We start from the raw sequence: 14,963 nt of genomic DNA, 5'->3' as shown, positions 1-14,963 counted from the left end.
CAATATACAGATTTTGCAGGGTAAAAAGTCTTGTTGATAAACGGAAAACAAAGCAACTGAATTATAGTCCATAGAAAGTGATGAGAAATACTCATTAGACTATTTGTGCTATAAAATAATATATAACAATGGTACTGACCATTACTGCCTGTGCTTCCTTGGGATCCTTCGTCAGCTTTAGGTTTGGGTCGAGATCCACTGTTTTGAAGTGCCCGATTAGATACTCCATGTTTGCGGAGCAGGTGGCGCTCACAGTTTGACTTGGTGGAGAAGAATGACTCACACTGAGGACAAGGGTATGGCTTCTGACCTGTGAAATCAAAGCACAAAAGTGTAACAATCTCAAGCGAGAAACTAAACATTATTGAGATCCATTGAGACACCATTTGTTCACTCTTTCTGCATTACTGTAAGGATAATCTGAGATCTATTAGAGTCTGAAATGGTTGAAGAACAGTTCCAGCTAAATGGCAAATTAAATAGAGGCTACAGAATGTGTTAAATGTAGCACTATTTTCCTAAGAATGGCATTTAGCTCACTGTATTATAGCGTAGAGTAAATAAAAAAAGTAAATAAAGTGCTTTAAGGCATCATTGGCATGTGGTCACAATTTATGAATTGTAAACAGTGTCTCACCTGTGTGTGTTAGCATATGCCTTTGCAAGGAGCTGGCCCAGGGGAACAAACGTGGGCAGTATGGGCAGGTCATTTTCTGCACTGAATTGGAGTAGGCATTTTTCTTTCCTTTGTTCTGTGGAGGTTTCTTTGGCTTGTCCTCTCGTCCTTCCTTTGCCTCCTTATTGACAGGCGGCTTCTCTTTCTCCTCTTTCATTGGCTCCATCTGACTGGGTTGTAAGTAAGGGCTGAATTTATTTGCATCAGTAGTTGCTAGCATTTTCTCTACACTGGGAAACTCGCCACTTGACTCAAGGTCAATGCCACTGCCTGTTGCCAATCTTGGATCACAGAACTCCTCCTGAAATGTTCTCTTCTTGCCTCTCTTCTTTGAGTTATCAGGAGATCCATTTTGAGTGGAATCCAGTTTAGTGGTGCCTAGACCCTTCTTCTCACTTTTTGTATTAAAATCCATTGCACTAACACTGTTCTTGGCATCTATTCCCGTTTCGATCAGCACTGGGGTAGCTGACACAGACGAGATGATCTGAGCAATGGAGGCCAGCGGAGCCATTTCAGAAGTACTGGAAACAGAAGATGGTTTTGGTAACAGTGGCTTCAAACGAGTAAAGGGCTTGGTAAGGTCACTGGTTAGAGCTGGGGCCAGGTTAGAAATGGAAACTGGGAGAGCTGCAAGAAGTCCAGGGGTTGTTTCAGGGTTCTTTTCTTTCTTGACCTTATGATGGTTCAGGGACATGCTCTGAGGAAGTTCTTTCATCATTCTCTTCTTCTCAGGACCCTTAGGTATTGAGAGATCAATGGGCTCCATAGAGCAGTCATTAAACTGAGGAGATGTTGTTCCTTCAAGCTTAACATTTGAAGCAATTGATTTTTGAGATTTGCTAGAGAAATCCAAAGGCTGGTCCTGGTCCTCAGCGGCTCCAGAGAAGGGACCTACATTCTGAGGAACGATGCTGTTAACCAGCCCATTTGAGGTTGGAGGGTTGGCTTGAGCAGGGGCGTCTCCTCCAACCGGTACAAGACTTTTGATGTGTTCTTCAATTTCCCTTTCTGGAACATCTGGGTGGTGCTTTAGCAAGTGGTGAATGCAGTTCCTTTTAGCGAGAAATGCCACCCCACATTGCCTACACTCAAATGGCTTACGCTGACATCCATTGTGTGTTCGCAGATGAATCTGAAGGGCTCGGTAGTTCTTAAGGTCCTCCCCACAATATCGACAAGATGTGCTACCGGCACCAGCCGCATCAAGAAGGTCTAATGTGGTGCCTCCAATGACGCTGCTTACGCTAGAGGAGGTGGTTACATATTCTATGTTTTTCTCTATGTCTTTTCGTGTGTTCTTCATGTGTTTCTTGCGCAGATGGCGCTCACAGTTGGCCTTCACAGTGAAAGGGTAGTGACAGAGGCGACATACGTATGGCCGCTCACCGCTGTGCGTTCTGAGATGTCGAATCAGTGTTGCTTTGTCAGGAGCAGCGTAGCTACAAATGGTGCACTGATACGGCGAAGCTCCCAGATGGTGACGCATATGAGCCTGAAGGCCGCCTAAGAAGGAAAAGACTTCTTTGCAGAACCGACAAGGGTACTCGGCCTTGGCTGTCTTCTTGCCCACGACTCTTGATTCCTTCTCTTTACTGTCACACTCTTCTTGCTTTCCAGTTTCATACGAGATAATTGTGGTTCCTATGACATCTGGCCCCAGTTGATTAATCTCCCAATTCGTGGGAGAGGACGAGGTTGAGGACGAAGAGGAGGCTAATGATTGTCTTGTAGTTCTTACTTGTTGGCCCGTTTGGGGTGGAAGGCTAGGACTGATGTTACCCGATGAGGCCTGTTGGGCGTTCATGACAGGTGGAGGAGGTGTGGAAGCACCCATGCTGGATCGAGGAGTGATTAAGGGCTTAGGTTTCAGGGAAGCAATCTGTTTGGAGTCCACCTGTAGAGGACTGCCCAGACCTTTGGGAAGCAGAGACAAAGACATCTGAGGTGGCACTGAGGCTGCGATCTTAAGGATTTGTTCAATGTCCGCCAGCTCCACAGCAGCTTGACCACTTATTGGGACAAACATACCGCTACTAACAACACCATGGAGCGGCTGTAGCGACAGGAGGCTGAGGGCGGCATTCTTGTTCATGGCTTGAAGAGAGACGGGCTCCATAATAGAGATGCCAAGACTGCTACTGCTTTCTTGAGGTAGATTTGTTGAAGGTGGCTCAACACGAATGAAGCGAATGCTGTCTAAAACTTCCTGCTGAATTTGCTCGTCTGATTTCTCTGGCTTGGCAAAAGAGGAGTGTTGGAGACCTAGGCACTCCATGAAACCGTTCTTCTCAACTGAACGGGTACTATCAACATGTGGTATTTGTTCATTGACCTCCTTGGAATCCATGGAATGGGAGTTTACTTTGGGTGTATCCATAATAGCATATGCAATTTGTTCCTGAGGTTCATTGCTGGTGTCTGCGCTACATTTATGTGAGGATTTGTGGAGATCCAAAGACTGCTGAAGAGGGAAGGCCTTGTTGCAGACCTCACAAACAAACTTATGGAACTTGCTTGTGCATCTGCGCAAATTACTCTCACACCAGATCTGAATAAATAAAACAAATCCAAATGATGATCGGTCTTCATCCCCCAAAAAAAAAAAAGTAATTCTTTCTCATCTGATGAATTTTACAAGTCCTTACCTGTGCAATTTGGGGAAACTTTTGACAGCTGAAGTCAATGAAAGCCAAGTCTCCAAACCCCAGAGGTATGGAGGGGTTATTCTGGATAAAGGGTCGTCCAGAGGGGTCAGTGGGAAGCTGATTATGAATGACGGCATTATGACGCAGGAGACCACGGTGTGTGCGAAAGGTAATGCAACAAATGTTACACCTAGAATTAAAAGAAACAGTCTTGATTTAACATAATATAAAGAAATCAGTATTACACTATATAATGTTGAGACAACATACAGAAGAAGACAACATCCTGAGCCTACCTGAGTGTAGTGTCAGGATGTGTCTCCATGTGTGATTCCAGATCATATTTACAGATGAATGTCTTAAAGCAGATGGGGCAGTGAAGGGGCTCTTCTTCACTCTTGATAGAATTGTCCTCTCCAGACTTTTGCATCAACGTCACCTAAACATGAGACAAAAATTGTTTGCATATAACTTCAAATGTATGGGCACAATAAATTATTAAAAAGTTTTGACTGCTTTTACTGAAAAATACATAGACAAAAAAAGAGGTGGAAATGTACCTTTTTAACTGGTGGTTCCTCAGCCTGCTCGGCTTCATCCTCTGCACTGGGTTTGCTCTTAGTAGAAAGTCGTCGGCACTTATTTTTTAGTTGGGAAGAACTGGAGGTTGGAATACCGTTTGCATCCTTTTCGTGAATTTTCATGTGCCTGCAGAAATACACAACTAAACTCAGACAAAGTTCTGTCTATTAACAACCATAATGAATGAGAGAAATACAAATGCTTTTGGATTAAAAAAAAAAAAAAAAATTATATATATATATATATATATATATATATAGCATAAATAAAATAAAGTGTTCTATTTAGTGTAGAAAAAATACTCAAACAGTATCATTCTCATTATTGTAACCTAATTAATATGTAATAAATAAGATTAAAGTTAATTGTAATACAGTAAAAAAAAAACTAAAACAATAAATACAATCATCATTAAACATCCTCTTTAATTAAAATGAGTTTTTATCCTCATCCATGTAAAATGCTCTGTTTTCATCTTGATGTGATATGATGACACTGGGGTCACTGGAACACTTCCATAATTAAGGCTTGCAACATACAAAAGAGTGACCAGGTAGGGGGAAATACAATGATATGGCCAGCAGAGGTCAGAGGAAATGTGTGGAAGAAAAGTGCTGGGAGTCGCATTACGACATGCTGGAACGTGCGCACCCCTCACCCTCCTACACTTACACAGAAACAAACCCACCTTTCAGGTTCGACCAGATACAAGGCCCCTGATGCTTATGTACAGCTGCATTTCATTTAAAATGGCTGACCAAATATCTATAACGCATAGAGTATATGCATTGAGCACATTTTCAAATTAAATGAGCTTTTATTGCATTGTGGTGTGCAGAGTTTATGGTCATGCACACTGAGTGTATGCAACTGGAAAGGGAGGATAAATGTCAGCAGACCCATTGGTAAGAATCTTGTTTTACATTCTACAGCCAAAGATATTAATAGAAGAGAGGCAGAGTGATGGTCACCCACATGTGGACCCAACCCTGACAGCCTGAATCCTGTTCCATCTCATGTCTCTGGCCTCACTTACTCCCAGCAGAAAACCATGTTGATACCACACGGATTAAAACAGTATCAACATAATACTGTTAATCATGCAACCATAATTCCAGCTCTTGCAATTTCATGTCACATGCCAATTAATCACGTTGTGGTTTTGTGTTTGAAGTGACTAGCTGATGCAGGACCACCGAGTAATTTTTTCCTTCTGAAGTGCCTCATCAATATTGCCAGAGGGCAGTGTGGGAAAATGTAACATTTTGCCAGCCAGACAATGTTGTTTTTGTTGAGTTATGCAATATATGAATCGGTAAGGTTAAAAATGACCCATAAATCTAAAATGTGCCATCCCAAAAATATGTTCAGCACCCCTCTCCTTGCACCCTGCCTTTTCCCCCTCTCTTACTCACACAAACTTCTTCCACCCCCATTAGGAATGCCTGCATGTCTCAACTGCACAAGGAAGCCCTCTATGCACATCACATCAACACAAACAAAAAGAGTCACACATCAAACCCTCGACCACAAAGACATAAGAAAAGGAAGCACGGACAGAGAAACATCTTTCCAAATATAGGTGGCATAAAAAAAAGAAGCTAGTGCAGCCATCAATATCAGTCAGCCTTGAGAATCAGGCCTCTCACATCACACGCAGACATTCCTTCATCCCTCCCGGCCCTCCCTCTGTGCCCTCCTCCTCTACCACAAACCTACAACTACTTATATTAATGCAGCCAGCAACCTGTGCATACAACAACATTTTGTTACAATTATTTCTTTAGGTCACCAAACAAACTATTTAACGCAACTGAAAACCTAAAAGTGTTACGAATATAATGCTTGGAAGGATTTCGTTTTTTTTACCAATAGTAGGGGTTGTTTATCAGCCGAACCCCTTTGACCTAAAATATTTACTTTATGCATCCTCTTGAGATTTTAAATTCATATTTCAATAATTTAACAACGCATTCACATGTTAAAGGGTCTCTGATGTCGGATAATGTCCATATGACATGCAGGCAAACAAAATATTTCAATTTTGATTCATTTACATTTTGGATTTTTATGATTTAAAAGGCACAATATGTAAGATTTTTGGATTAAAATATACAAAAACTACTAAAACAATGTTATATATTTTATTGACTTGTGTTCTTACAGTATCCCAAATGTTTAAATCCAGAGAAACCAGCTCTTTTTTAACCAGTGTAATGTCCCGTGTTATTGTGTCGCCCGTCAGTGACATCATATCCGCGTAACCCTCGACCAAAGACGCTTTAAATTATAGTTTTAATTAGACAGTTGAGCAATTGTTTGTATACCTTTATCGACAGAAAACGAATCATTGTTATACAGCGCAACACGGTTAGTCTTATTGTTTGAATCTCGTTTTCTTGATTTACCGCGTAACATGTTTGTACCCAAAAAGTAAATCAGACAACACTACTTTGTCAAGTGGCTAACATAGCAAAATCAGAAAGAGCTTTATTTGTAGTAACAGTAATACAGCATTTTATCCACCATACAATGTTTCAAAAAATGAATTGCATGCCATTTAGCAGCACAGTCATCTAATATTCTAATATCAATCTAGCTTACTGCAGTGCACAACAAGTATCTCATAGCAGCCACAGAGCGAACGCACAGAGTAACGTTATAACATAACTTTCAACACACTCAATGTATTTTTATTATGATTGTTATGAACAAGTAAAACAGCGATGCGTTATAAATAAAGCGACTTCTATGAGTAGTAATTCAGCTCTTTTGCCTGTTTTATTAGAATTAAATTAAATCATGTACATTTAAGTGATCAAACATAACTGTAACAAAGTTCAAGTTCAGGGAAGGAGGACGCGGACATTAAACATATCTTAAATCGTAAAATGTTCATAAACAACTAAACGAAAAGGAGCATCAGCGACCGACTGCGGCATATACACATAATAAACACAGCAGCGTAAAATGTCCCAGGCTCTTGGCCCCGCCCTGCTTCATACCACGGTAACGTTAATAAAACTTTAATACACATTTAATACACGATTTCTGCCTGAGTCCCATCGGATGGCTTTCCATCGGCTGTGGAAGTGAAGACGACAACTCCCATGATTCCACGCTCATTCACGGCTTCATCAAGCTACGCCTTTGTTATTGTTTTGAATAAGTGATATCTAGCAACGAAACCTACATACTGTGCCTTTAATTAACAAATTATCACAAACCTTTCAGTTCTCTCACAACCCCCCAGGGGTTCACAAAACCCATTTTATAGTATCCACGTTATAGAAAACCACGTTCTATAGTATCATCTCTTCTCTCTTCTCTTTTAAGAAATGTAATGGGTTCAATACTAATGAAGATCTTTACTTGTCCCTCTGTCTTTTTAAAAGAGCAAAAAATGCATTTAAAGCAAGTAATTACAGTTACAATGAAATCAATTCCAGGCCATATATACATACACACTAAAATACATTAAGATACATAAAACATACTGTACAGACTATTTTGAAGTATAGCCACAAGACCTAAAGATTATACATTGTGACATGAGACTAGTGGAATGAACTTATACTGACCTTGTAAAGTGTGTATGTGTGTAACATTTTATCCAATCTTTGAACTCTTTTGTCATAATGACATAACTCCACTAACTTTCATATGGTATGCACAATGATCAAAATACCAGAAATAGCACTATTTATATAGAGTATAAACAAGTGTTTCACTTCAAAAAGGATGATTTAGACAACGTTAGGCTCAAATTATAAACAGAATTTTACAGAATAATTAATTTATGTTCATTAACAAAATGCCTGGCTTATTTCCTTTGAAGGCATATTACTGTAAACAATATATATGCTTTATTATTATTATTTAATTATTTCCTTTGGTACTGAACATTATTCCACAAATTCTGTTAACAGAGCTTCACTTTCAGCAACGTATTAATGAAAATAATTAGGAAGTCGGATAGTCTTTTGTGTATCATCATGGGTCAGAAAAAAAGCTAGTCTATACTCATGAAAAAGTTTAATATTTACAAATATTCAAATATTAAAAACCTCCAAAATCACTGTCTGACCATTTACCTGTGCATGTTTCCATTGGTGGTGAATGTCTGGCTACATATCACACACTTGTACGGCCTCTCTCCACTGTGAACCAGCATGTGGCGGTCCAGAGAACTGGCCGAGCTCAAAGCCTTCCCACAGATACTGCAGGAGTGGTCAGTACCCCCACTATCTGTGTTGTGCTGGAGGATAAACGAGGCACAGATGTCAATACACTGATATATAGTCTAAATATAATATAGAAATCAAGAAATGAGTATAAAATTTCTTCCGTTTCAGTGAAATTCTGATCTAATGATTTTAAAACAAACTTTAAATCAGATTGTTGTGGTTCTGTAAACAGGTGTACATGTAGGGATGCGTTTGTGTAAGAGTACGCACCTGTCTGATATGCATGGTGAGCTGGTGCTGTGTCATGCAGTTTTTGTTACACAGGGGGCAAATGAAGTTTGAGCGTTCTTCTTTGACTTCCTGTAGTAGACACACAGACAAGACAAGCTTTAGATATAATCATTGATATACTATATGTAAAATGTCATCAACTTGGTTCATATGTTATAGACTTTGTTAATCATTTAAATTGGATTTTATTTTTTTGTGTTGTGTTTTCATTTCAGTCATAGTTTTAGTAATTTTGTTGCGTTCTTGTCATTTGAATTAGTAAAAAAAATAGGTCTACACAGTTTTATTCATTCATTTTAGTACTTCACTAAACAAAAATGAGAAATAAATAACGCCTTGGCAAATAGCTGAAATAAAATAAGTTGACGTTTTTTATATTTAATATAATTTTAAGTAATGAAAATGTTTTTGTAAGGTTTCATTAATGATGATAATAATAACCCGGCTGTGAAAGTCATTTTCAGAATAAGGTTTCATTTGTTAACATTAGTTTACTTCTACAGCATTTACTCATCTTTATTAAGTTAATCTCAACATTTATTAACACATTTTAAGGTAAAAAGTTGTATGTCAACATTAGACAATGCACTGTGAACTTTGCACATGGGTGCACATGAACATATAACATTATTCATGTTTGTTATGATACATGAATACATGAATAATGTTAGTTAATGTATTAATTAATTTATGTGTTATAAAATATAAATAATATATAAATATGTGTAATTTATATATTACATTTAATATACATTTTATATAAATATAAGACTAGATTTCGAACAGCAATGCAATATTTAACTGTGCAATCGTACAGTTAAGGTGTCCCCTGTACACATTTCATCATATATCTCATGAGAGTCATGGACCCTGAAAACACATTGAGTAATGATAAGCAAAAATACAAAATCAAATGAAAAATGCCTCAACACATGTCACTACCCATGACTCCAAAACCCTAGTGAGATGTTTACTTGTCCCCCAGTGAGAGATAAACACAATAGGTAAAACAGATGCAGGATATGGCCTGCCTGATGAAGATAGTATGTGTCAGAGCAGCAGGAGCGGTTGTGTGCTCGTGTCACATGGAGTAACAAGTGGCCTCTCCATCTGTTTCTCCAGACAACAGCAGTACTGGCTGAGGAAGAGCATCACTAATTCAGTGGGCAAGACCTTCTGCAGTAGAGCAGCGGTGCAGAGTCACACTCAGCGTATGGAAATGCAGTTAGGGTTGTAGAAAGGGATACCAGAGGGGGCTGGGAGACTGAAACACCTGTTTTCTCCACAGAGAAGTGTTTCAGTCGAATCCCACACTCTAATTGAAGGCATAAGACAAGCATCGGCTCTCACAAAGGGGGGATTGAGAAAGCGCAAGGACCATTTGTTGCTGCTCATTTAACTTGAGTTCATGTAACTGCCATTCTGACTGACTACCAGAGGCAGTATGAGAGGGATGAGACGGACAACTCGTAGAAAATCAGGAAAAATCATAACACTAAATATGGCATCTACAAAAATTAAAGTGTCACCATGCAATTAAAAGAGCCAATCACGTTTTTTTACAGGTGTGCATTAGCTGAACCAGCCTGAAAAATATTTTCTAGCAACACTTGAGCTAAATACATTTGCATTTTATTGCTGATTTTAAAGTTGTTATTGAAACTCAATCTTGGAGATTTGGTTGCATCCAAAATCGCATACTTCCCAACTATATAGTAGGCGAAAAGCAGGGTGCAAAAAAAAAAATGGTATGTCCAAATTCACAATAATCATAAAACGGTAGGCAAAAAGTACCCGGCAAACCTAGTACTTCTGTCAAGATTCTGATGTCCACATTTGATGGACACTTTAATAAGAGTCCACGGGGAAGGATTTGTTAATGGCAGTGAAGCAACACAACTGACATGATAGTGACAACACGATGAATGTAGTACATCGGAATACAGTCACATTAAACTAAATAGCACACACTTTTTAACGGTCACAAAGAAATGACTTATTCAAAAGTAGTAAGCAGTAGTAAGCAATCAGAAAGTATGTGATTTTCGACACAGCCTTGGTCTTAGTCCCTATTCCAGTAGATGAAATACCAATATGGCTTCCAAGTGGACTGACTAACTTTCAAAGGACTTTGGCCCTGTCCCAAATGGCACCCTAAATCCTCACGGTCTTCCTCTGAGTCCGCACTTTCACGACGTAATGGAGCTCTGACTGCCGGGAAGAAGTCCGCTGCGTAACCCGCACCAGTGCGGGCTCGGCAGAAGTGCGCATCGAGGGTGCATATCGACCTCAAAGGGGGCGCTCGCAAAATGACAAATGGGACAACCAGCTGTCTTGTGGACTTAACTGACACGCGCACGCAGCGGCTATTGCAAGTCCACATGACCGAAAGTGCACATTTGGGACAGGGCCTTTGTTGACTACTCCACCTCTGCAAGCTACTACAGGTGTAGTTATTTACTGCAGTTGACATTCCCTGAATGAGGTGTACAATACAATTACCAGCTTCTGTTCACACCTTCTGCAATACCTGATTTCTTCTCCCAGTACGATTGACAGAGGGTGATTTGGTGGTATTTCTTGGAGATGTTTTGGTGGGCTCAGAGTCGACTCCATTGATCTGGCCCACATTCATGACAGTGCTCATCATGGAGTTGATGGAGGACAGCTCCTCCTCTGTTCTGACTCCACCTTCATGCTCTGGTCTGTCCATTCCATCACAGTCTGTTTCTATAAATGATATGATTACTAAATGACCATGGCATTTTAACCATTACAATGTGTCTCTTTAGGGACACGACAATTCTGTCATCATTTACTCACATTCATGTTTTTAAAAAAATCATCATTTTCCTGATTCAATGTAATGAGTCTAAAAAGGTCTACTTTTGTAGAAATGTTGTATACTTTTGTATCACAGACAAAATCATTTGGGTTTGGAAAAGCATGGAAGCGAGTAAATAATGACAGAATCATTATCTTTATTTATTATATCTTTATCTCTTTAAGAGTGACTGTAGCATCTTACCTTCAACAGGTTCTGGTGAATGTGTGGATGGCTTATTGTTAACAGCCTCTTCTGACAAATCAGACTGTTCATTCACATCGGCAGCACCAACACCATTGCTGACAGTCTTTTCCGGGGAGGCACTTTCCATTTCTAAGAATGGAGAATTTTCATTACTAACACAACACTCAATACAACCTAAATTATAACGGATACACCCATTAATTAATTATTTTTCCCATCTGCAAAAGAAGCCACATGGACTGGGTAAATGGTTACAATTAATCTCTGCAGGAGCAACTTTATTTAGCACATGCTCTTGTTAATTGTTTTCATAGATTCAAATGGACAAGACAAAGGTCAAAAAGCCATCTAGATTATAGACATCAAAAAAGGCTATGCTAAGACTGCAAAAGGCAACATTTTAGCCCTAATATTAAAATTAAATCATTTACCTTTTTAAATGCCTGATTTCTTTCAGTGGCTTATCAAAAAGACAAAATGTCTTTGTGAAGGTTCTGTTGAGGTTTGGTTGTGATAAACAGGACTAGGCTATATCCTTGATACACATTGTTTATGTATGTAATACCTTTCAAAAGTTTGGGGTCAGTAAGATGTTTTTGAAGGAAGTTTCTTATGCTCACTAAGGCGGCATTCATTTGATCAAAACTACAGTAAAAACAGTAACATTGTGAAATATTGTTACAATTTAAAATAACCGTTTTCTATTTTAATATATTTTAACATTTTATTGATTCCTGTGATGGCAAATCTGAAATCATTCAAAAAAATGATTCTAATATGCTGATTTGGTGATCAAGTCTGATTATTATCAACGTTAAAAACAGTTGTGCTGCTTAATATTTTAGATGGAACTGTACATTTTTTAATGAATAAAAAAGTTTAGAAGAACAACATTTATATGAAGTAGATTTTTTTTTAATCTAACTGACCCCAAACTTTTGAACTGTAGTTTATAGATTGGATTTAAAAAGCTACATTCTTGACACAAACATCTCAATTTGAACTGAGCACTATCTACTGTGTTGTCTAAAAGTGAAGATAGGAAAAGCACTGGCTGTGGACTGTTCGAGGCAGCTGTGGGAGTGTGATACTACAGCGAGAGAGGCCCATCCCAGTGAGGGGGTGGTGCAGGGTGAGGAGACGAGGGAGAGAAAGATGAACGACACATACGTGAGAGCACAGGAGGGGAGAGAAGGAGGGGAGGCAGAGATGGAGGAAAACACTGAGGGAAATGTGAAATGTGAGAAAAGTGTAGAGAGAGGACTGGAAAAGAGAGTCTAGAGGCTGGGTGCATGTTCAAACGGGAGAAACTTGGAAGTCTTTCTGCTGTAAAGAGAGGAACAGTAGGGGGGTTGGGTTGAGAGTCAAAGCAGGAAGTGGCTGTGAGAGCAGTGGAGGGTAGACGGTTGTCTGCTGTACTCTCTCTTGCTCAAACCATACGGCCCTGCTGCAGTTTGTGTGCGCCGTTGCAGGGTGTGATCTCCTCTGCTGGAGGGGGGAGGGTAGGAAATCCCCCTCCCAGCTCCCACCATCCCAAACTCTGCTCATGTACTTCCACTGGTTGGAAAAGTGTGGACAGAGGAGTTTGATCGTCCTGACTATTTCAATAATGATTTTACTTTGAGGAAAAAAGATGCACATGCCAGGGTGTAATGCATGTTCATTCTGACTGGAGGTCACTAGGAAGCAAATAAATAGTGATGGGGAGTCGACTCCAAAAGAGTCGCGTCAGAGAGCTGTCGCAGAAACTTTGTCACATACATTTATCCTACATAGCTTACTTTAGACATAGGGAACGGTAAAAGCGACTTTAGTTTAAACATATCCACTTGCCAACTTTAGTTTAAAATATGTTATATTAATAAAATAAATATAGATTTGGTTTTCCATTGTTAACCTTGAGCTCATAATCATTAAACTAACCACAAATCTCACATCAAGAATAAACACATCAACAAGAGTACATTTTATTTAACTCTCCTGTCCAAGCACCTTTTAAAACAATGATCATGTAAAGCCCCATCACCCGGCCATTATAATAAGATGAATTCATTACAGAATAGCTTCTTTCTTGTTTATTTAATTCTGAAATAATTTTCAACCACTGCTGTTTTGACTTTCCCCTCTGTAAAATTAGGTATCGGCAACAGCAAGGTAGCATCGTTGATAGCAACTCATCAAGTCATAGCTAAATTGGACTGATTTGATAGTGACGCTAAAAGGGTGTTGTTTTAATATGGGGATTTTAAGGCTACATGTCGGTGAAAAAAAATTAAGTGTGTAACAATTGCAATCTTGTATTATTTTTGCCCCTGTTTTGATGTAAAGTACAACCCTACTAATAAAGCTGTGGTTTTGTAATTTTAATAGGAATCAGTGCGACCTGGATTTCTGCACAATTTCGCTCATGTTCAAGTTGATCAAGCAATTTCGCAACGCCAGCTAAAAAAGACCTGCTTGGTTTGAAAGTAGGGCTGCGCAATATATCGAAATTATCGAAATATCGCAAGGGTACGCAATATCTGAATGATTTTAATAGGCAACTTCAACATTGTGAAAAGTGTACGTTTTAGGTTGACGCATATAGCAGAGAATAGACTGGGCACACGACTGTTACTTATGTGACTTGCTTGATGTCAAAAAGAGTTATTAAACACAATAACTTGCAAAAAAACAACTCCTTGCAGTCTCGTGCTGTCTGACACACACACACCGAAACGTGCGCACAAGCCGTTCTTTTTTTTGTGTCTTGTTACACACTCGAACTGTCAAATACTCACACAGTTATGTCAAAATGGCTGTTTTGATGAGTATTCATGTAAACACAGTCGGTTATGCTTTAAGTGAAAGATATCAGTTGGGGAAAGAAATAGATTTTACACACTTAAAGCAATATCGTATTGCATATCGAATATCGCATTATTTAACAAGGATATCGCATATTGCATTTTTCTTCAATATCGCACAGCCCTATTTGAAAGCGACTTCTGTGTGAGCAGTGCTTCATACATAACTGCATTACTGATAATGGAAAATGGAAAAACGAAATTTCGCTCAAAGTGCGGTCAATATGAGTGTTCCTACCACTGGACGCTCTAATGTTACTGGTGGGTCACGTAACTGGCCATTGCTTTAAAAAAATCTGTTCTCAAATTAGATCTATTCAGCTAAAAAAAAAAAAAATTACAGGGATGTATAAAAATTGCATCATGCAATCAAACTCACTTAGAAATAGACATTTTAACCCATTTTTTTCCTAGTATTTTGCTGTATGTGGGCATAGACAAATCAAATAATCAGTGGAATCTCTATTATGTTGTCTCTTATTTGCATAAAGCTAAACTCTGGACATGCCCAAATTGCATCACCAATGGTTGCTGTTGCTTATGTTGACAGAAATCGTCCACTCTCACTGAAAACAAATAACTGTGTTGCTGCAGATTGCTATCAACGTGAACAGCCAGATGCTGAAAAGTTTCGCTATAAAAGCCTTTAGCCATTTAAAAATATAATGCGTCCTTGGTGAATAAATGCAATTATATCTTTCA

At 39.0% G+C, this 14,963-nt stretch overlaps 1 protein-coding gene across 2 annotated transcripts in view; it reads right to left on the bottom strand.

Annotated features, from left to right (window-relative positions):
- The window catches only part of rreb1b (ras responsive element binding protein 1b), a 41,543-nt gene that overhangs the window by 6,480 nt on the left and 20,100 nt on the right, over nt 1-14,963 (bottom strand). Inside the window, exons 3-11 of one of the 2 annotated variants that reach the window (XM_079820090.1) lie at nt 11,413-11,544; nt 10,915-11,114; nt 8,364-8,453; nt 8,001-8,164; nt 3,885-4,032; nt 3,621-3,763; nt 3,325-3,514; nt 638-3,227; nt 140-310 (exon numbers count right to left, since the gene is read on the bottom strand). In XM_079820090.1, coding sequence (XP_079676216.1) covers nt 140-310; nt 638-3,227; nt 3,325-3,514; nt 3,621-3,763; nt 3,885-4,032; nt 8,001-8,164; nt 8,364-8,453; nt 10,915-11,114; nt 11,413-11,544 — 3,828 coding nt within the window. Of the gene's footprint in view, nt 1-139; nt 311-637; nt 3,228-3,324; nt 3,515-3,620; nt 3,764-3,884; nt 4,033-8,000; nt 8,165-8,363; nt 8,454-10,902; nt 11,115-11,412; nt 11,545-14,963 lie in introns of both variants that reach the window. The other variant, XM_079820089.1, reaches the window with a different exon arrangement.

Source organism: Gobio gobio, assembly GCF_949357685.1.
Source record: "Gobio gobio genome assembly, chromosome: 6".
Classification (NCBI taxonomy): domain Eukaryota; kingdom Metazoa; phylum Chordata; class Actinopteri; order Cypriniformes; family Gobionidae; genus Gobio; species Gobio gobio.
The sequence above is the reverse complement of the archived record's forward strand: the minus strand, read 5'-3'. Positions and strand labels throughout refer to the sequence as shown.